Genomic DNA, 23,159 nt, shown 5'->3' with positions numbered 1-23,159 from the left:
ACCCTCAACCTCTTTTTGGAATTGGCTGGCCTCAGGCCAAGCCCCAGTCACAGGGATATTTATGATCTTTGCCCATGCGTCCCATTCAGGTAGAGTTGTGAAGTCTAGCCATGCATCACACTTAGATAGAATTGTGAAGTCTAGCCATGCATCACACTTGGATAGAATTGTGAAGTTTAGCCATGCGTCTCAAGTTTATATAGAATTGAAAAGATTAAGGGTGCCTCACACTTACATGGAATTATGGATATTAGTCATTTGTCACAACAGATAGGACTGTGTAGGTCAGCCACATAGAAGAACTTAGCGAGTAGCCAAAGCACTAACCACCCACTTCTACCTCCTCAAACACACCACACAAACACTGTACATGCCCACTGGTCTAGCAAACCTATACCCTAACACAAACCCAGCACAAGCAACACACACTTACAACAAACAAACCCGAACACTGGACCTTACCCTTACGTACGGACACAACGAGCCAGTGCACGCAGCCTACGTCTGCAAGCCAACACACACAGACGGCAGTTTCTCCTGGTTCTGGACCTATCCTATCATTCTTCCCTCATTAACCACCCCCGTGCTCTTTCTTGCAGAGCTACGTGAGCACCTGGAGACTGCCCTTTGGTGGTATCGGTGCATGGTACAAGTCAACATAACATCACAGAACACAAAGGGGGTCATTCTCCAAACCTAGGAGTGTTCAAAACAAGTGCAAAAAACCTGCATTGGAAGGTTGTACGTGTTTATATCCGCTTTACCACTCTATGGGCGTGCAACAAATGTTCCGTTTCTGCCCTCCTTATCAATTCTACCTGTGACAAAATGCCAAAGCATGTTACCATAACATAGCCCAGATGTTATAAGGATGTGATACTGCAAATTTGGAATAGGATTCTGCAGAACATCACATCTGTTCCGGTCCGTACTGATTGGCCCCTACCTGTAGTCCCTGTAAGTGTAAGCCGGAGCCTCCTTCCAGCACTCGTTGGCCTCGGGGTCAAGAAGGCAGTTGTCCGCGTGGATGGGGTGGCTCAGGTCATTACGTTTATCCTGTTGCCCTGCAAGTGGAAGAAAGGGGAAAAGGTGGGGTCACAACAGTGCATGTGTGTCCCACTGTCCTGTGCTGTGCACAGAAGACGCACAGCATGGTGACACTTTATAATGCAGCGGCCACAGCTACGACTATACGATCAGGATCATGTGATTAAGCACAGCAAAGGAAAAGGAAGGAAGGTATAGTACACACTTTGAACACTGAAGAAGAGAGTGCACGAAGGACGGCAAGAGAAAGTGAGTTGGTAAAAGGAGAGGAAAATAAAAAAAGGGAGACCCAATGGAGGGAGAGGGCAGGAGAACAACAGATGTAGAGATAGAGGGGTATAAAGAGACAGAGGTAGAGAGAGGTAGAAAGAGACAAAGGGGAAGACGCGGAGAGAGAGAGAGAGACAGAGAGGGAGAGAAGGCAAGTCTCGCGCATACTATTCCCAAGGTCGGCTTGGAATGCGACCACAATTCTCCAATTTCGCAAATCTCTCAAAACATGTCTCTTTCAACAACACCTGACCAAGGCCTGATTCCAATGGACACACATACCGACGCACAGACCTCGCAGTACTGCGCTGCTGTTAAAAGATGCCAGCCCAAATGCCGACTGCCCACACTCTGCACAGCGCTCCGCTGCTCTCGAGCTAGGTCAGCTCTTTCGTTAAATGTATACTTATAAATGCAACTTTTTTGTTTATTGCACAACTTCAAAATCAAGATTTTGTTTATCCTCGATATTTCATTAGAATTTTCCAGCTTTTTATCTTAGTTACTGATACATGTGTATGGGGGATATTGAAATGTAGAGACCATGGTAAAACGATATTTTGTAATAGCGGTTTCTTACTTCAATAATCCACCAGGAGGCGCACACACCCCACAAAACGCCGGCTCTAGTCCAGGCAATGTTAGAGATAGGATAATCATTGCTATTCAAGAACCCTAGGAGGCTTATGTTTGAGTACTTTGTGTGGATTCTGGCCTTGCGATGCTGTGGCTTCTGCTGCTGAGAAACAATGACTTAGCACCCAGAGGCCTTATCTAGTTTTAGAGAAGCACATCTTATAGCTATACCAGTGTTGGAGTTTCTGGTCACCCCGCTGCAAGAATGGAAGCGGACTGGCCTCTACTGATATCCTGCTAGGCCAGTAACTCAGAAAGGATTATAGTGTGGGTGGCATATAACTGAGCCTGTCCCATCGATACAGGCCTTGCAGAGGCACTTCCGCCACCAAGTCCTGGAAGTGGGACAGGCCTGCAATATGAGGGTGACCAGGCGTCCCGGTTTTGCCAGGACTGTCCCGCTTTTTACTGCTCTGTCCCCCTTTCTCAAGATTAGGTTTCCATTGGAAACTGCGGTGGTCCCAGTTTTTGGTAGCAGATCTTCATAGCTGACAGGATCAGCTCGCACAGAAGAAATGCTGCATTGTGCAATTTAAGATAGTGTTAGTTTGTGATAAATTAATAATAATATGTGTTTATTTGTACAGTAACACTTAAACCCTCTTCTCTACCAAACCGCTACTGAAGTGTAGGGCCTTGGCAGCCACTTTCAAGAGTTAGTCCTACTTTTATGTTAGTTGGCCTGTCCCGGTTTGCTACTTTTTAAATCTGGTCACCCTAGGCATTACGCACCTCACTTCACGTGCAAGGGTGTTTATGCACTCGGCTGGGTGTGGGGCGTTACTACTTCATGTTCGGGAGAGGACCTTTGAGGTAAACATACAGCCCTTCGTTACCAGGAAAGCAAAGGAGACAGCAGAAAAGAGCCACGTGTGAAAAGTAAAGTGCACTTGTATGGACTAACAACAAAGCCTGCCCCTGTGGGAAAGCCCTCCAGACTGAAGACCAATGGCTACAGCACACATAGGATGTCTTAACACAAGCCCCAGGTGATTGGCCGGAGCAGGAGTGAGTGCGCCGCGCCTTACCGTGCAGCGCCGTCCTGCACACTAGGTGCGTGTAGGAGAAGTAGAGCGTGGAGTTCAACATGAAGTAGGACTCGATTATTCGCCGGGCTTTTTCACTGACGTCATAGAACAAGCGGGCGCTTCGGAGTGGAACACGACCTTCGGAGCCATACTGGAAAGAAAGGAAAGGAAAAATGAGCTTAGAATCAAGAGGTCGAAGCGGACGCCCACTGATGGGAATGGTGTACCTGGGCCCTGTTTAAATTGAAAAGTCAGCGCTTGTCTTTTAAATGTAAGCACGGTTAACATGAAATTGCTGCAGGCACAGCTGTGGGTGTAGGTAATGGCTTTAGCCTTTTGTATGTCCCTGTAGAAGTGCACAGGTTGATTGACAAGAAAGGGCAGGGTGTGAAAAGCTAACAGCTGTGACGCACAATGGCAACGCAACGGTGGTGCTTTAAGATGCATTTTCTTTCACTGTTTCTTTCAGTCTTGATAGTACAGTTGTAAAACACAGTGGTGGGGTGGCGTGAAGGAACGGGCGGACCCAGGTATGGGGGGGCACTGGGAAGTACAGTGGGCATGGGTACGGGCCTCAGTGCGGGCAGTGCTGCCGGGAAACATAGTTCCACTAATTTTTTGTATACATTGAATTCTGCAGGAAAGTGTAAAGTCTGTTAATGATTTTTTTAAAAAGAACAATATTGATCATGTATGTGACACACACCAGCTGGTTGGATACTTGGCTGTTTAATAAAAGGCGTTACACTAAGGTGCCCAGATGGGATGTACGTTGAAATTTCATATTCCAAAATATCAAATTACAAAATCACGGAACCCACTAGCCCGCATTTTGTAATTCGGTCTTTTGGGAATTTGGCAGTTTGTCCCTCACACTGCTTATAATGTATGCGGGGGACAACCCTGCAGCCCATAATACCGAACTGGATTTGTGGGGGACACCCCCACAATCTTGCACCCCCGTTAGGTATTATGGGCTTAGATCTTATCTACTGTGCCGAATGCGCTAAACGTGAACCCCCTGTGTGTGGACACATGTATAGAGCCCTGGGCTTTCATTCAGCATGCCTGTTATACCGGATGTTAGCAGATCTCGCTCATGTGAAGCAGGCCAGCCCTCCGTCTCCCAGAATGCAACAGGTTTCATCAATAAAATCCAGGGCTGAACACAGTGAGGCCTGAGGGACATAGGGTCTGATCCCCATGGCCCAAGACCAGGGATCAGGCAGGTGGACGGGTCCCGCCACTTTTTTTGAGAGGGCAGATGCTGTACCAGGAACAACATTCTGCACTGTGCCAGCCAAGTTTCCAACCTCAGATGGGAATCGAACCCTGGTCTGGGGCCTCTGAAACGAGACACTTAACCGCAAGACCACAGCACGCTGCAACATTTCTCCTATTGACATGTTTTTATACGGACATGTCTTGTTACCAGTTCTCAGATTTAAAAGGTGCATTTTACATTTAAGCAGCCAGGGAATAGGAACGTCTTTTGTTTAAGACAATGCTTTTTTTGTCGTGTGTTTCTTTTCAATCGTGAAAGATAAGCCTGGATGAAAGGTGCATATTTCACATTGACGTTCCATGACATCACTTCCCACTGCTCGCCGGAGTCCCCCACCTTTCTTTTTTAGGACTTCAGCCCTGCTTTTCACCCGAGAGGTTTCCTCCAACCCAAACAGAGTGCCCTCTCAAAAACACAAGGTCCTCCACTTCTTTTGTTTAAACTGATCCAGGCCAGCGTGGAAATCCACAGACAAACACAACAGCCCTTCCCTAGATCAGTGGCTTGGATGCCACTTAAGTAAACATGGTTTGTGATCTAGTGTAAACACACATTACTGACACCATAGACAAGTGACATTTATTAAAACTGAAAACTGAAAGGGACACATAGAAGACAATGACCAGTTGTCCCTGATGTCGAATTGATTTGAACTCATTTGCTTCAATCCCCGAATGCATTAAAGAGCACATCCGTGTCAATACATATGAACACATGTGCTGCTTCCCTGAATACATTAAAGGAACACATGAATACTAATACATATCAATGCAATTGTCTGACATAGAATTTTACAAATCCAAACCTTTCATTCGACACAACCACAACTACAAACATGCATATCCATCTGACCCATACACACGCCCAGTACAAAAAACATTGTGCAAAAAACGGGGCCTGTTGTGCAAAACCTGCGTTGTGTGCAAAAGTCTCAATTAGTGCTGGCAGCCACTTTTAGCTGTACCGAGTGCAGCTCAACACCAAAAGTTCACAATAGTTTGGACACATTATTTTTCTTGCCCCACGGCCCAAGGCTACGCTACTACAGCCGATATCATTAGAAAATACAACAGTGGGTCGATAAATGATGTCTTTTCTGGCAAACTTGAGTTTCGGCTGTCGGGTTAAACCTTTTATACAACAACCCAGCCTTCCTCAGGGCAAAGAGAATAAGCAGGGTTGTGCACAACGTTTTTTGTACTGGGCGTGTGTATGGGTCAGATGGATATGTAGGTTTGTAGTTGTGGTTGTGTCGAATGAAAGGTTTGGATTTGTAAGTTTATATGTCAGACAGTTTCATTGGTATGTATTACTATTCGTGTGTTCTTTAATGTATTCAGAGAAGCAGCACATGTGTTCATATGTATTGACACGGATGTGCTCTTTAATGCATTCGGGGAAGAAGCAATTGAGTTCAAATCAATTCGACATCAGGGACAACTGGTCGTTGTCTTCTATGTGTCACTTTCAGTTTTCAGTTTTAATAAATGTCACTTGTCTATGGTGTCAGTAATGTGTATTTACACTAGATCACAAACCATGTTTACTTAAGTGGCATCCAAGCCACTGATCTAGGGAAGGGCTGTTGTGTTTAAGCTACTTGATGACACCTTAAAAAAAGCCTGAGGGCCTGTATATGGCAGATGGTGTGAAAGGTCAGAGATGGGCGGCCGAGTGGTGAATGGGTGTATTTTGGGGCAAGTGGCCATCAGGACACTGGACCGGCAATCACCAGGGGAGTCCGAGGAAGGAAAGACAACGAACACTGGTAGTCCTGGGACATCCCCCCCTCTAGGAATGGAGGTGCTCCAGGAGTCCTAGGGCTACTTCTCAGGCTGCCCCCCCCTTACCCCACCCCCGAGGCTGCTGCTAGGAGGACATGTGCCTTATAGAAGGGGACTGAGCCCCCAGGGGCATTCTGCCACACTCGAAGGGCAAACAGGAAGGCCAGTGTGGCACTGGCAGCTTGGGTAGAAGCTGAAAACAAAAGTGATTTCAGAGAGCAGAGTCTGCACAATATGCCATGGTGTGATGCAAATCACTCTCCCAAACGATGCAGAGTTCTATGGGTAAGATCTTTTTGGAAAGACGCCCTAGAAATAAGTGGAACGGAAGCCTCACAGGCAATGATGTTAACTAGGACTACTTCCGGAGCAGGAGTGGGTTTGCCGGAGATGGGATGGATTTCATGATTTGGAGTAGGTCCGTCAGAGGAGGGATGGATTTCATGATTTGGAGTGGGTTTGTCAGAGGTGGGATGGATTTCATGATTTGTAGTGGGTTTATCGGAGGTGGGATGGATTTCATGATTTGGAGTGGGTTCGTCCGAGGTGGGATGGATTTCATGATTTGGAGTGGGTTTTTCCGAGGTGGGATGGATTTCATGATTTGGAGTGGGTCTGTTGGAGGTGGGAAGGATTTCATGATTTGGAGTGCGTTCGTCCGCGTGGGATGGATTTCATGATTTGTAGTGGGTCTGTCGGAGGTGGGATGGATTTCATGATTTGGAGTGCGTTCGTCCGCGTGGGATGGATTTCATGATTTGGAGTGGGTTTGTCGGAGGTGGGATGGATTTCATGATTTGGAGTGCGTTCGTCCGCGTGGGATGGATTTCATGATTTGGAGTGGGTTTGTCGTAGGTGGGATGGATTTCATGATTTGGAGTGGGCTTGTCGGAGGTGGGATGGATTTCATGATTTGGAGTGGATTTGTCGGAGGTGAGATGGATTTCGTGATTTGGAGTGGGTTTGTCGGAGCTGGGATGGATTTCATGATTTGGAGTGGGCTTGTCGGAGCTGGGATGGATTTCATGATTTGGAGTGGGCTTGTCGGAGGTGGGATGGATTTCATGATTTGGAGTGCGTTTGTCCGAGGTGGGATGGATTTCATGTTTTGGAGTGGGCTTGTCGGAGGTGGGATGGATTTCATGATTTGGAGTGGATTTGTCGGAGGTGAGATGGATTTCGTGATTTGGAGTGGGTTTGTCGGAGGTGGGATGGATTTCATGATTTGGAGTGCGTTTGTCCGAGGTGGGATGGATTTCATGATTTGGAGTGGATTTGTCGGAGGTGGGATGGATTTCATGATTTGGAGTGGGTTTGTCGGAGCTGAGATGGATTTCGTGATTTGGAGTGGGTTTGTCGGAGCTGGGATGGATTTCATGATTTGGAGTGGGTTCGTCGGAGGTGGGATGGATTTCATGATTTGGAGTGCGTTTGTCCGAGGTGGGATGGATTTCATGTTTTGGAGTGGGCTTGTCGGAGGTGGGATGGATTTCATGATTTGGAGTGGATTTGTCGGAGGTGAGATGGATTTCGTGATTTGGAGTGGGTTGGTCGGAGGTGGGATGGATTTCATGATTTGGAGTGCGTTTGTCCGAGGTGGGATGGATTTCATGTTTTGGAGTGGGCTTGTCGGAGGTGGGATGGATTTCATGATTTGGAGTGGATTTGTCGGAGGTGAGATGGATTTCGTGATTTGGAGTGGGTTTGTCGGAGGTGGGAAGGATTTCATGATTTGGAGTGCGTTTGTCCGAGGTGGGATGGATTTCATGATTTGGAGTGGATTTGTCGGAGGTGGGATGGATTTCATGATTTGGAGTGGGTTTGTCGGAGCTGAGATGGATTTCGTGATTTGGAGTGGGTTTGTCGGAGCTGGGATGGATTTCATGATTTGGAGTGGGTTCGTCGGAGGTGGGATGGATTTCATGATTTGGAGTGCGTTTGTCCGAGGTGGGATGGATTTCATGTTTTGGAGTGGGCTTGTCGGAGGTGGGATGGATTTCATGATTTGGAGTGGATTTGTCGGAGGTGAGATGGATTTCGTGATTTGGAGTGGGTTTGTCGGAGGTGGGATGGATTTCATGATTTGGAGTGCGTTTGTCCGAGGTGGGATGGATTTCATGTTTTGGAGTGGGCTTGTCGGAGGTGGGATGGATTTCATGATTTGGAGTGGATTTGTCGGAGGTGAGATGGATTTCGTGATTTGGAGTGGGTTTGTCGGAGCTGAGATGGATTTCATGATTTGGAGTGCGTTTGTCCGAGGTGGGATGGATTTCATGATTTGGAGTGGGTTTGTCGGAGCTGAGATGGATTTCGTGATTTGGAGTGGGTTCGTCGGAGGTGGGATGGATTTCATGATTTGGAGTGGGTTCATCGGGGGTGGGATGGATTTCATAATTTGTTTTTTCAAAAAAATCTATGCCCTTTTGCACAAAAGAAACAGGGCTGCAGCAGGTATAACATAACTTTTGCCAAATGGCAACGTTGGCAAAAACATTTTTGTTGCATTTTTGTGGGGGTCTGGGGGGTTTCCCCCACAAACTGGTAGATAGTAAGTTGAGGTAAGGTTTATATTGGGGTGGGGAGTTGAAGGGTCGGTGCGGAGGGTCTACTCCTGGTGTTTGTTCTAACAAAAACAGCAAATTTGGCACACAAAAAATTTGGCAAAGATACCATTTGCCAAAAACAATGTGGCAAACCTTCATAAAAGCCTGCAGCGAGTTCTCGGGTTATGGGAGCGAGTGATGACACTTAAAGCTTGTGCGCGGCTGTCAGTGTTTATACAAAGTAAGGAGGGTTTCTGCAACGTATTCTTAAAAATGAAAGTGGCCACCCTGGGTCTGATAAAGAGCCGACAGACCAGACAATGAGGGTCAAGCAGAAAACTTTGATGTGGCAATTTGATATGTGGGGGGCGCGTGTACCCCATTTCTCGGGAGTGTATTAAGAGGCAGGTGACGTGCAAATGGCTTAAGACAGCGGTCGCACGTGCCCTGCGCACATGCACGAGGCCAGAGGCAACCCTGCTGTATGAAGCAAAGACGATTATGGCTCTTTGGAGGTGTAGACAAACTAAGAGTGCTGTCATAATATGTGCCAAGGACGAGAAGGCTCGTCATTTTTGCATAGACTTGCATTATAGCCTGGCACTTAAGGGGTTAAGAGCCTGAAAAACCTAGCAGGGTTAAGAAGACAATTCAAGTGTATGGTGCACAAACGACATTAGCTGCAAGTTTTATCAGGACACCATCTTGAATTGACTAACAGACATGGTGGCCGTATGGCCCCCACGACAAAAGAAAACCATGTCCCCGGTGCTGACGTTTGGCATAAACTAAAGCATTGTGGGAGCTGTAGTCTTGCTTCGAATCAATGAGGTCTTAAGCCAAGTCTTCATGGTTTGATTGCAGGAAGACAAGCAGAAGAAACGCTGCCCATTCCTTTACAGGTTTGCAGAAAGAATGGGGGTTGAGAAAGGTTTGGACTGGCCTGTACAGCATTAGGGCGATGCCAGAGGGACAGGCCCCCCTGCACCCGTGGGCCAGTTTTCTGGGACAATGTGGTCCCCTTTTGTTGAGTTAATGCACTGGGAAGCTTCTACTTGTGTCCAATGTTGTTCACCAAATATGCATTAAAGGTCACTATTTGCTTAAATAGTTTGCAGCCATGAGCAATACACAGCCATTTTCGAATGTGGGCCACTTTTTCATGGGTCCCAGGGTTTATATTTTCTGTGCCAGTCAGACTCTGAGCCCGGGTGAGTTTTAGGCCGGGCCTTTGCCTTTCTTAGCCCATGAGTGCCTGGGTCTATATTTTCTGTGCCAGTCAGACTCTGAGCCCGGGCGAGTTTTAGCCGCGGCCTTTGCCCACTGTTCTCCGAGGGGCTACCGGTGTCTCTTTGGGGGGAAAGTGAGCGACTGGATGCAGCCCCAGTTCCCGCGCCAGCCCCTCCTGGTCCCCCAGACAGCGAGCAATGTAAAGATTCAGCCTCACAGCATTCCTGGGAAATTTGGGAAGGCTCATGGTAGTTCCGCCGCCTCCGCAGTATTTCACAGAAAAGGGCAGCGCTTTAAAAGGGGAAAAGCCAATGCCAACCTGTGCTTCGACCTAAAAAGCTCGGACTCTGCGCTGATGGTGGGGACCCTGGGAGGTGGTACTTGAATTGTGGGTGCTGTGGAAACCTGCACTTCAACAAGATACCAGCTGTGAAATGTTATCTGATGGAACTTGCAAAGAAAGTCCCTGCAGTAGCTCGGACGCTTGAAGTGAAGTAGAAACATACAGTTTATGTGCGGGCTCCCTGGGGGCCAAGTTCTGAACTGTCTGGGCCTCATCATGGGTTTGGCAGTATCCCGACAGTAAAACCACCAGGATTCCGGCCACGGACATGCTGTTACCGGCACATGTGTGCCGGTAATACACGCAGATTACAAGGGCCGGTATTTACAGTAACTCCCCATTTCCACGCAATTACCGCCAATGGAATTACCGCTAATACAGGCAGTTGTTTGCTGGTAGGCGGCAGATTTATCTCCAGTTCTGAGATGGAGGTAAATCCTTCACCCCTACCGGCAAAGTTGTAGTTGGCCGATCTGGTACAAGTGCCGGTAAATGTTATTACCGGCACATTTAGAGTCTACGGGTCAACTCTTAAAGTGTCTTACATGGGAGATAATTTTGGGAGCAGGAGGCGGGAGGCAACTTCCCAGCTTCACCACTTGAGCACGTTGTGTGAACCTGGGCACACCACGCTATCGCCTAATGCTTCAGTTCCTTTACCTACTAAAGCGTAAAGTGCTTAGAAACATTACCATGTTGCAGATTACCAAGTCCTGCCCACCTGCTCTGCCCAAGGCACCATAGACTTGGGCCGAGAAAGTATACATTTAAAGCTCGCAGAGAACTAACCATGCTTAACTCGTCCAGTGCTAAAACAGGTGTCCACAGCACGAAGATACCACCCTCTCCGGCTTCAGTGCCCTGGCTGCCAGCCTCCAATCATGATGATAACCTAGGAGATCTGCCAGCTGCTTCCCTTCATCAAAGCCACCCTGAACCAGTACAGCCTTTTCAGCCAGCAAGGCTTTGCATGCTGGGACTTGCAGTTTTGCACTGTCCATTATAGGTGGGTTTAGTTTACTGAAGGGAGTCTATGTGGCGTTGCCAAGGTATCCAAGCATTTGGGATTTGCACATTAATCAGAAATGGGAGGCAGACTCCAGAGACATCTTAAAGGGGCAGGACTTCACTATACAGGAAGGTTTTAATTCTTGAGTTCTAGCTTGGCTTAGTTTAGTGAGCACATGTGCAGCCAACACCCAAGTGTACAATTATTGCCCTAGAAGTACCAGCCTGGAAGTTGCTTTTGGCTGACTAGTAAGACTGGCTGAAAGTGACTCTTCTGACATGGCCATTAGGCAGCTCAGCTGTACACTTTCAGTTACATTCATGTACCTCTGCTGGCGCGGGGGGCGTAGAAAGGATGGCAGGTGGCAAATACTTTGTCTCACCTTGAGGGCAAACTACTGAAGAGGGAGACCTAAGTGTGGCCCTCGTTGCACCTCTCCCACTCTCATCTCGGCGAAACAGAAATGAGAGGTGCACATCGTTCCTGGTCCCCTCATCTCCATCATCGATGTATCGCAGGTGTGAGAAAAGTTATTCACTCAGACAGCCCTTTAGACCCTGTCCACTGTAGATAGAAGTTTGCAGTCAATGGAGCAGGTAGACAGACTGCGACCATGCAGAAGTTGATGATGTCACGACGGAGACTGTGACATAGATGCGCTAAGACATGAAGCACATATGCACCCTTGAATGAAGCTACACAGACACTTAGATTAAATTGCTTGCAGACATGAAGAACAGGCTTATGTACCACTTAGACAGAGGACGGACACACACTTGCTACGCAGTAACCACAAGTTGCACAATAATACATATGGACTGCTTGCTGATGCTAAACGCAACTAACATGGGCGGCCATGTAAATCCAGATGAAAGCCCCAACTGCACTGAAGTGAATGGAAGGTGCTGGAAGGACTCGAGAATACAGAGAGAGACGTGACGCGCTGATCTCGCAGAAGGACGCAGACCAGTTTTCTCAGTGCATCCAAAATGTGCATATTCCTGCCAATGGCACAGAGGGAGAAGGTTTCACAGCAGCAGATGAGATAGGACACCTGCGTGTGTAAAAGCTGAAAATCCTTATTAATGCAAGCAGGAAAAAGTGAGCTTGCATACAGAAACTGCTGAAGCCTCAAATACAATTTAGCAGCTGTTCAAACTGGTATATATGTCCTGCATTTTACAGACATCTCTTTATTGGGGTGAATATTGTGACCAATATTCGCTTAAAAGGTTTTCTTAATGAATCACTATAAGACATGTTTAACATTTAAAATTGTGGACATTATGTTGTTTTCATAATGCTCTTTGCTGTTATGCAAATTACCAGGATTGGGTTCAACATAGAGATGCTTGTGTTGTGCAACCTGGTCAGGGGCCCTGCCCCTCCTTCCCAACGCTCCACCCACTCCTTCCCAAACCTCGCCCCGACCAAGAAGTGATGGTTCCTCCAATAAACGCTTTCCATTTCCAGCACTGACCTGTGTTACTTTTCACTAACTTGTGTTCGTTTCATTGAACTCAAACGTTTACAGCTTTGAGCCAGCCCTGCTTCACTGGGGTTGCACTTTAACCTCGTGACGTACCGAGCAGCAACTTTAATGGGAAGCGCCTGGTGTTGAACGTTGCCCACTGTTCTCTCTATAATTCTGCAATATCGACAGCCTTCGTTTCGTTTAGGTTTTGACGTGTTACTGGCGCCACCTGCAGGTGGATCCTTTTCACAGCTCTCTGTAGCAGAGCTGAAGTGACTCGTTTTAAAATCTGAGCCAGGGGTGGAGAGAAGCAGAGCTTGGGGCGGAGAGCAACAGAGCTTGGGGCGGAGAGCAACAGAGCTTGGGGCGGAGAGCAACAGAGCTTGTGGCGGAGAGCAGAGATTGGGGCGGAGAGCAGGAGAGATTGGGGTGGAGAGCAGCAGAGCTTGGGGTGGAGAGCAGCAGAGCTTGGGGTGGAGAGCAGCAGAGCTTGGGGTGGAGAGCAGCAGAGCTTGGGGTGGAGAGCAGGAGAGATTGGGGTGGAGAGCAGCAGAGCTTGGGGTGGAGAGCAGGAGAGATTGGGGTGCAGAGCAGCAGAGCTTGGGGCGGAGAGCAGCAGAGCTTGTGGCGGAGAGCAGCAGAGCTTGTGGCGGAGAGCAGCAGAGCTTGGGGTGGAGAGCAGGAGAGATTGGGGTGGAGAGCAGGAGAGATTGGGGTGGAGAGCAGCAGAGCTTGGGGTGGAGAGCAGCAGAGCTTGGGGTGGCGAGCAGCAGAGCTTGAGGTAGAGAGCAGCAGAGCTTGGGGTGGAGAGCAGCAGATCAAGTGGCCAGTTTTGAAAATACCAATAAGGGGAGAATGGAGGCCTGAAGAGGACAGGATGATTAGTGGGTTCGTTTTAAAAGAAAAGTTCAGTTTGCCAAATTATTCAATATGGATCAATGCTGTGTTTGTTCTTTGTGTTAAGTAACACACACAGAACACAAACGCTTAGGTTAAATGATGTTTGCCTAAGGCTACAAAACTGCAGTACGGTGCAGTCCCTCCACTGTGCAATGGGCAAGGAAGCCTCAAACTGCCTGTGTGAGGCTCAGGCGGCAGCAGTGCAGGGCAGAGTGTTGCACCACAAGCCCACATTACAATTTGAGAGCTTTTCAGCACTCTGATTGCACTTATGTTTTCCCCATTCCAGCCAGTAGGGTTTTCAATATCATTTTCTCCACAGGGGCAATGTTCTGTGCCCCAGCCAAGACATCCTGGGAATGAGAACTATAATAAAACATTACAGAGCCAGTCCTAGGGCAGTACCGGGTGTTATTGGCCCTGAAGACAGAGGTAAAGGCCTGGGGGCCGAAAGGGCATTTAATGGGTTTTATGGGCCCATGAAGCTCAGAACAGCCTAGGAGTGGGTCTAGAATGATGCACCTGTATTGATAATATCCAGTGTACATTACAGGGCCCGTGGTTGCAGCCCTTTAGTTATGGTTAAGTGGCTCAACCCATAGGAAGAGCACTTTTTGCTTCCCCTGAACGCATCCTCACCAAGCTTTGCAAAAAATGTATATGGCCCACTCTGAATTCCTCTGGCAAGTTTGGTGAGGTTTCATCAAGGGGGGGCAAACTTGTAGGGGAGGTCCCAAAATTTCTGTTTTTTCCATAGACGTAATGGAAAAGAAATTTTGCTCACGTCTACAGCCCAAACCTCTGGATGGATCGTCACCATACTTGCGGCAGGAGCGGCGCCTTAGTCCCAAAATTGTGCTTTTGTACATCCATCCAGTAGTATTTTTTAAAATGGGCCGAATGTATGTTAAAAAAGTGTGACATTTGGGTTCGGTCCGCAGACTCACTTCCCTGTTCTGTCCGCGGACAGGCCTCCGATTGGCACAGAGGACGGAGGCCGACATGATGTCTGCGGACATCGGCTGTGCCCACTGATTGGATGTTGAAAAGCGCATCATATTTTTGGAAATTCCTGCCATGTTGGATTCGTGGACATCCACCGGTGTCCGCGAACATCGCAGTAAAACCCTGTTAAAAAAACATGGCACTTGTCAAACTCATCAAACAATTTCTGGGGTTGTGGGGGTTGATGAGGATGGGTTATGTCCATAAGAAGCCAAAAAATGTGTTTTTTCACTCCCAAAGTTCGCAAACAGTCTGGATGTTCGAGTAAAGTCCTGTGATACCCGCGAACACTTCAGATGTTCGGGGACATCTATGTCTATTTCTGCATTACAGGGTTGGTTAAAAGTAGTTTTTGGATGGCTTATAACATTGGCGTCACACAATGAAAATGCATGAAACTGTGGAATTTCATTGTAGACCTGATTCTGAATGGTGTGGAGCTGTTTTGTCAAGAGGGAACAAAATTAGAAGGGGGGGTGCCAAAATATTGTAAAGGCTTATAAATATGGGGTCATTTCACGAATCTGCACAAAGGTTTGGAAAACGATTTTAAATCTAGATATAAAAATGTTTTTGCAAAGTTTGGTGGGATTCTGTGAAGAGGGGGCAAAATTAGATGGACGTCCCAAAATATTGTGAAGGCTTATAAATGTGGTGCCATTTGAGGAATCTACACAAAAGCTTGCAAAAAGATTTTAGATCCAGATATCCATGTATTTGTAAAATTTGGTGGGATTTTGTCAAGAGGGGGCTAAATTATAGGGGGTCCCAACATTTTTAAATGGCTTATAACTTTGTTGTCGTTTGACGAATGTGCACAAAAGTTTTCAGAAAGATTATAGACTCAACCTTGAATGTTTGTGTAAAGACTGAATGGATGTCAACTGGGGGTGAAGTTATATGACTATTATATGTACATTCATTTTGACACCTTTGAAAAAATAAAACATGGGTGGATTTCCAGCAAACATGTGTAAGGAGCATTGGCAAGGACCTGAAAACATGGCTTTGCAAATGTGCCAGTGTTTTATTGTTTGACAAGTGTCATAGTGTAGGTACTGATTATAGTGATATACCTTTGGTGACTGAGGTATAGGCAGTGGCCAGATTGTCTGGGTCATGGCATAAGGTCATGACCCGGACACTCTGGCTACTGGCCATGACCGCGAGGGACAACAAATGGGGTTAAAGTGGCCATGTCCACCTGGGACCGGCTATGTGATAAAGTTATTCGAAAGTGAGATAGGTCTGAAAGGGAAAAATAATGTCTTGTGGTAATATGGTCATAGGGTTCTCTCTTCGCATTCTGCGGGCTGCCATGGAAAGGGAAGAGGGGCTCTGTACGAAGACCTGCCTTGCCTTTCCATTGCGGCCATCTTGGAAATGGATTGTCCTTCTTACCAGTGTAGAAAGAAAAATCATTTTTTTGGAACCATGGGTTCCCACCTTGAGAACTAGGGGTGCTAAAGGCTTATCATCCCCCTTTGCAGGGGCTGGAAAGGGGGATAACGGTTCGGAGCCCTCGTTATCCGTCCTTGCTTCGCTTGGGCTGATAACGTGGGCTGCCGGGTCATTATCCTCTGTTCCATTCCCTGGAACAAGAGATGAACGCCACATTATATCCATTAGCATAACACTAAATGCTAATGGAAATGTCGGAAAATCTTATTGAATCTATGTACTTTATTGAGAGATGTAAAGTAGATGGAGTCTATAAGAGTTTTTCTTTTGTTGTTTTTTGATGTATTTCTTTGGCAGGAGAGGTTAGAACGTAAGGTGGGGAGGGAAATGAGGGAAGAGGCACCAAGCACTGATATGGAGGGGCAGGTGGACAGGGGAAGATGTTGCGCGTGTGTTACTTCTAAGGTAGGGGGGCAGTGTTTCTCATGCTCCTTGATTTCAGCTTTAAAAGCACTTTGAAATTGCTTCCCCGTGCCGAGTGGTGTATTGCAGTATATACAGAAGGCTGTTGTCTTCCAAAGATATGGATCAACAGCCTCTTTTATCCCTTGCAAGGTAGCTGGTGGGATTTTGTGTCCCACAGAAGTAGGCTGTGTGGTTACACATCGGTTGAGGAAGGTGAGATGGAGGAAGACAGCCTACTGCTTGCTAAGAAAGGAACAGCCTTTCTGAGAGGATTACAGTGGTTGGTTTTGGTGTGGTGGCACATGGAGGAGGTCCTGTAGGAGTACTGTTCAGGTAGTCAGCGACTGAGTACAACATTCAGTGCATTTCACTTTGGTAGCTTTAGCCTTTGGTACATTTCCAACAGTGGTAAAGAACTGCCACACACATGATTCTCTCTGGGTGCTAGAGGTAGGCACTTCCTCTACCTCATCTTCTTGGCCCTCTTCATTGTCTTTGAAAGTACTGTGCTTTTATTGTTGTGTAGGTCCTCCAGCTGCTAGTGGTGGTGGCTCTTGGGGAGGAGGTTTGTCAAAATATGAGGCCTTTTTTAAGATAAATAGCAGTTTTGCTAATATTCTTCCAAGTATGTGCTTTGTACCAGATTGTTAATGGATAAAGAGTAGGAATAGGTGTAGGAGCTGTGGAAGGGTACATTTTGAGCTTGAAAGTCCCTAGATCAGTAGGAAATGCAGTTCTGAACTGTCCTCGAAGCACAGACCCGAATGCGGAGTGCAGACGCGTGCACGGACACATCATCATGCCCCAAGGGTGCGCACACTCACATAGCACTGTCCGGAAGGTCTGCAATGACGTCAGATGTTCACAGATGTACACAAAAACAATGGAAAAAGTTGCAAAATGTGTACAGAAGTGTTAAAAATGATGCTAGAAGGTGTGAAATGGCAGAGTTTTTAGGAGAAACAGTGTAAATAATGTTGCTATATAGGGGTAATTATGATATTAGTACGTTGTAGCAAGTTAGGATGCACTGGTAAAAACCCATGAAATTCACTGAAAAAACGTTGTTAAAGGGATGTTATGGTTAAGTTGCACTAATAAAAACCTGTGAAATTCAATGAAAAAACATTGTCAAAGGAACGTTATGGTTAAAAGTAAAACCGAAAAACCTCAGATATTCGCCAGTTATGGTAAGCTAAGCAACCATAACTCGCGCCACCACCGTGCAGTGCTAAGACTAAGACCCAGGACATCAAAGAGGACATCACAAATGTCATTTATGACATCACTGATGACATCACATATCTGTGCCACTTGTTTTTGTTCACTGATGTATCTAGGACAGGAGGTTTTGTTCACTGACAGTCAGAATATTAAAATTCAAAAGGTGCTATATTGTATGTTTATCTGCATGTAGGTGCATCAGACAACACAAAGGACACTGAGAAATATTTACATCGGTCAAAGAAGTTCTACAAAGTAGTTGCCAATGATGTGAAGGGAGATGCCTTGTACCTTAAGAGCCTTCAGCACGGTGGCGCCTTCAAACTTCTCGTTGGGAGTGTGGGGGGAGGTCTTGCCGCGGTATCCATCGCCGGCCTGCATGATCGCCTGAAAGCAACACATGGAAATCAAAAGACAAGAGTTCATTAGCAAACCCAGTAAAAGCTGCAGACAGCTGTCGTGTGCCAGCACTGCGCAAGACTCGCACCCGGGCCCCATTGAGGAAGCTTCAGCAGCCGTTGCGAGCAGCAAACAAGCGATGTGAGCATCAGCACGTTCTCACTAGTGTATCCCGATATCAGAGGATTGTTCTGTACATTTCCGGGTGTTTCTGCACCTCATCGCACTGTTGTGACACTACAATGGTGTTGGTGCTAAACCGGGGAAGGGATTGGGCTGGAACAAGACGGAGCACCATTCCCTGTAGAGCCGAGGCCCAAACCCCACCCCCAAGTTGAGGAAGCTCTCGGCACTGATCTCCTTAACGTTGTGTGTTTGGAGTCTGCTGCGAATCTCAACATTGTGCGAGTCTTATTGCCACTGTGATATGCAACGACCTCACAAACTGCCTTTGAAAGTCGTCCTTTGCTCACCAGGACAGCCAATGAAACAGTCTAAAGCCGTGTGTATCTCTCATGCTGTGCTCACATTTTACTGTCATGGTGACTAGTCCGACAGATGAAATGAGCACCCTACCCAAGATGCATTGCCTGCTCTGAAGGAATGCAGGTTTGAATTACTATTGCAGACATGTTTGATACATTGCTGGTCATTCTTACGTTCCCAAAATGCACTTTGTTTTTATGCAAAGCACCCAGCATCCTATATTCAGGGTAACCACAACCTAGCTCTGCCCCCTCAGTCCCACCCAGACCACTGACAATAACCCCCTGCCACTTACTAGCCCTTACCCCACGCATGAAGTGGGGTTGGGGGAGAGTTTCCCCAGTAAATTGTGCCAATTTCCAGCAGGGTTACATACATACCCGCTTCTACACATAATCATACTTGTGTCTCCAGCCAGAGGCGGCCTGACGAAGTTTCTCTCCAGCCTGTACAATCGACATACCAAGTGACACCATTTCAAATAAGAAAAGCCCTTTGGTTCTCTACAACAGGAAGGCACCACCCTGAAGCCCAAACCCACCAGGCTAGGATACACTCGCCAGTTGGGACTACCAGACTCGCACCTTAGGAGAGTCTAAGGGCACGAATCGGACCCGTCGCACAGCGCATTGACACCACCTCCTGCAGTACACATTGGAATAATTTACTCCCAAAACAAAGCACACAAGTGAACCGACACTTCCATAAGATCATAATGAGAGACAGATGACGGAGGCAGAGGCAAGCGTTACGTGCATGTAGCATAAGGTTGGCATGTCCGTATGCCACACAGATTCACATGCTGCGCACAATCCTGTATAATCCTCTCGCTCCACGGAATCTGGGACAGACCACCTCGAAACCTTCGTAAATAACCGTGTGAGTGTTTAGTTGAGACGGTGCCTGGGTGTAGCACATCACCACAACGCCCCTCGAATCAGTGCCATCGCCACAATATTGATTGCGCCACCACCTGCATCAGGACAAGCCTTGTAGCCACTTCTCTCCTGGCCCGGCTGCACACATGGGTAGCCTTTCCGTATGCGCGTGGTATTGCTGTCTGGCGGCTTCAAGGCCATTTGTGAGGCCATGGGGATTAGTAAAAAAAAAATAGCCATAGGCCTTTGACCAATGAATTAAACATGCATTCCTGTGTGGCACCTTGTGTGGGTATGTGGGTGCAAAGTCCCGCATCCTCTGACTGTTCTTGCTGCAATTAAGGTGCAAACACCTATGCCAGTCTTGTACATTCGGACCCAGAGCTTCTGATAGAGGGTAAAGTTGCAGGGTAAAATTTCATATCTGTGGTGCTTGCACCGACGGCTGTCTGAATCTAGGTCCAGCCTGGTGGATGTCTGGTAGTGTGGCTGGTTTGGGTGTCTGATCAAACATCACATTCTGTTGGTCACACGTTATGGCCCCCTTTGGAGGAGGCCCTGGAAATGAAGGGTAAGGGAAAGTTTGACTAATAGAGTGGCAACAGGGATTGTGGCATGCCAGCAGACACGCTTGTGTAGCAGAAACGGGTGCACTCAGTGTGGAAGACGACGCACGGGCAAGCTGCTGCGTGGCATGCAGACTATCCAGCTGTCAGCCAAGATGGCGGATGAACCTCAGCTATACCCCAGGAGGTGTTGAATGTATACAGCTGGGCTCAATGAATGGCAACTGTTGTCCCAATCCAATTGGCACACATATATCCTGCTTGCAATTGGGATAGGCTAGGTCCTTATAAGAACAGCGGGCAGTCAGTTAACTGAGTGTGGGTGTAAAGAGGCAGCAAACGAGTCACAGAGCGAGCTGGAGAAGGAGGTGGAAAGAGTAAGGAGGGGGAAGGAGAAATAACAGAGGAGGTGGAAGAAGTGAGGAGAAAGGATGTGGAAGGGGAAATGAGGTAGAGGGAGTTACGAAAAAGGAGCTAGAAGGCGGGGAGGAGAGAAGGAGGTGGGAGCATTCCTGAGAAAGGGATTGGAAGATGTGAGAAGAAAGGAGGTGCGAGGAGAAAGGAGGTGGGAGGGGAGAGGAGGTGCAAAGATTCCTAAAAAGGGAGGTGGGATGAGCAAGTGAGGAAAAGGTAGGTGGAAGAAGTGAGGAGAAAGGAGGTAGGAAAGAGGAGGTGGAAGGATTTTAGCAAAAGGAAGTGGGAGGATTGAGGCGGTAGAAGGAGTGAGGAGAAGGTAGGTGCAAGGAATGAGGTAAGAGGAGGTGCAAGGATTCCTGAGAATGGAGGTGGGAGGAGGGAGGAGAGAGGAGATGGAAGGATTCCTGAGAAAGGGATTGGAAGAAGTGAGAAGAAATTAGGTGTGAGGTGCGAGGAGAAAGGCGGTAGGAATGAGAGGAGAGGAGGTGCAAGGTTTCCTGAATAAGGAGGTGGCGGGATCCAGTGAGGAGAAAGGAGGTGAAAGGTATGAGGTGAGAGGAGGTGCAAATAGAAAGGAGGTGGGAGGAGTGAGGAGAAGGTAGGTGGAAGAAGTGAGGCGAAAGGAGGTAGGAAAGAGGAGGTGGAAAGGGAAAGGAGGTGGGAGGAATAAAGAGGGTAAGGAGAAAGAACAAAGAAGGTGGAAGAAATGAGGCGAAAGGAGGTGGAAGGAGTGAGGATGTGGAAGGATTCCTGAGAAAGGCGAGGCAAGGAGTGAGGATAAAGGAGGTGGAAGGAGTGAGGAGTGGGGAGGTGTAAGGAGAGAGGCGATAGGTGGTGGAAGGAGTTAGGAGAAAGGGGGTGCAAGGCAAGAGGGGCAGGAAGGGGTCCAGAGAGTGGTGGCTGCAGGGAGGGAAGAGAAGGGAGGGATTCTCCTCACATGGGAAGTTGAGAGTTATATTGAAGGGGAAGGAGGTTCAGTAACAAGGAAGATGGGGGTGTATTCAGGAGAGAACCGACTGTGGGGAGTTGGGGAGAAGGAAAAGGCAAGCCCAAGCCCGGGGAAATGTTAAGAATAGGTGGAGGTATGAGGACATGAAGCTTGAGAAATAGCAGGCAGGGGGCACAAGAGGTACATTTAGGCACTAGATTGCTGTGGCCTGAATGTTTGAGAACTGAGCCCTACGTCAGAGGTGTTGAGACTCCGGACCATAACCTTAGAGACCAAGTAAGTGTACTCACCACCTGGCGAGAGCGCAGGGTTTCGCTAGCTGTTCCCTTACCCCGGCCTGCGCTGGCATGCGGGCACTAGCGTCCAGGTGTGCATAGGATCTGGACATCCATAGAAAGAATCGCCCCCATAGTCAGGTGACCACAACCTGCAATCTGGGGAGTCAGAAAGAAGGACCGGGACATGCAGAACCCTCAGGGCTGAGTGAAGGAACTGATCACACTCTCTGGGAAGGGAGCCTGGGTGGGGGATTTGCAACCACGAAGCTGGAAGAGGTGCCATCCTGCTTTCATTTGGAAGTGCAATGCTGCCCTTTTCTCCAGAGTGTAACTGTCCTCCAAAAACCCTGGTTTGATTAAAACCCCCTGAGTTGGGCTCGTGCTGATCTGCAAGCTTTTGTGACAGGCGCCAGTACTCTCAGCAACCTATATCTCGCCTGTGCAATGCCTGTGGCAGCTTCTGAACAATCACCTGTATCCCGCACTGCACATATCAATTTGTTTGAGACCCCCAGGACCTTTGTTTCACCCTCTGACAAACTGGCCTGCCGCCTGCTCCAAAGGCAATACAGACTTTCCATCCACACCAAGAAAAGGGCCCACATCCAGGCCCACGTCTCTAGTGCATCCAACAATACGGCTGAACTCTTTAAAATCTGCAGGGAACTTGCCAACCCCTCTGCAGTCTCCTCCTCTCCTCTTCCCTCACAGGCCCTCTGCAATGCACTGGCCACACATTTCACTGCAAAAACCCAGGACACCCTCAGCACCCTTGCGTCCCTCTACCTGTCGCCCACGTGCCGCCTAAGGCCTCCCATCCTCCCTCTGCCTTTCTCTCCTCCTCATCTTCAATCACACCTGATGAGATCACCAGAGTTGTCCGCTCCATGAAGGTCTCCTCAAACAGGTTTCCCCCTGCTCCTTCAGAACCGTTTAGGACAACATTGGCCCCTCTGTCCCGGCACTTGCTGATTTCTGCAACCACTCTTGCTACTGGATCTTTCCCCTTCTCCCTCCTGAAAAAACCCTCTGCACACCCATCTTGTCCAGCCAACTAATGCCCCATATCTATCACCCCTTCCTTGGGAAATTCCTGGAGAAGCTGGTCTTTCCACAACTGACCCAGCACACCAAACTTGTTGGTTACCTCCACAACCATAAATCTGGATTCCGAGCATCCAGAGGCACGTAAACTGCTCTTCTGAACACCCGTGACGAACCGCTCACATCTCTTGATTCCAACTCAACAGCTATTCTCATTCCAATTCATCTCTCCTCTGCATTTGGCATGGTCAACCACTCCATCCTCAGGAAATGACTCCACGATACCCTAGGGATCTCTGAGCGGGTAATGGACTGTCTGGCCTCCTTCCTCTGCGACTGTCCGTCCCAGGTCACTCTGGGGTCTTTCTCCTCCCCCACCTCTATCTCCACCTGCGGTGTCCCCCAGGGCTCCAACCTTTCTCCATGGCTCTTTAACAACTACCTTGCTCCACTTGCACACCTCATTTCCACCTTCTCCCCAAACTTCCAGTGTTATGC

The 23,159-nt window shown here is 47.9% G+C and overlaps 1 protein-coding gene across 3 annotated transcripts in view; it reads right to left on the bottom strand.

The window, feature by feature from the left end:
* The window catches only part of P3H2 (prolyl 3-hydroxylase 2), a 460,038-nt gene that overhangs the window by 38,839 nt on the left and 398,040 nt on the right, over positions 1 to 23,159 (bottom strand). For all 3 annotated transcript variants that reach the window (XM_069617454.1, XM_069617455.1, XM_069617456.1), the window contains exons 10-12: positions 17,936 to 18,031; positions 2,982 to 3,132; positions 947 to 1,064 (exon numbers count right to left, since the gene is read on the bottom strand). In XM_069617454.1, the coding sequence (XP_069473555.1) occupies positions 947 to 1,064; positions 2,982 to 3,132; positions 17,936 to 18,031 (365 nt within the window). The remainder of the gene's footprint in view (positions 1 to 946; positions 1,065 to 2,981; positions 3,133 to 17,935; positions 18,032 to 23,159) is intronic.

The sequence above is a fragment of the Ambystoma mexicanum genome, chromosome 10 (genome assembly GCF_040938575.1).
Source record: "Ambystoma mexicanum isolate Mex_15411 chromosome 10, UKY_AmexF1_1, whole genome shotgun sequence".
NCBI classification, from domain to species: Eukaryota; Metazoa; Chordata; class Amphibia; order Caudata; family Ambystomatidae; genus Ambystoma; species Ambystoma mexicanum.
The sequence above is the reverse complement of the archived record's forward strand: the minus strand, read 5'-3'. Positions and strand labels throughout refer to the sequence as shown.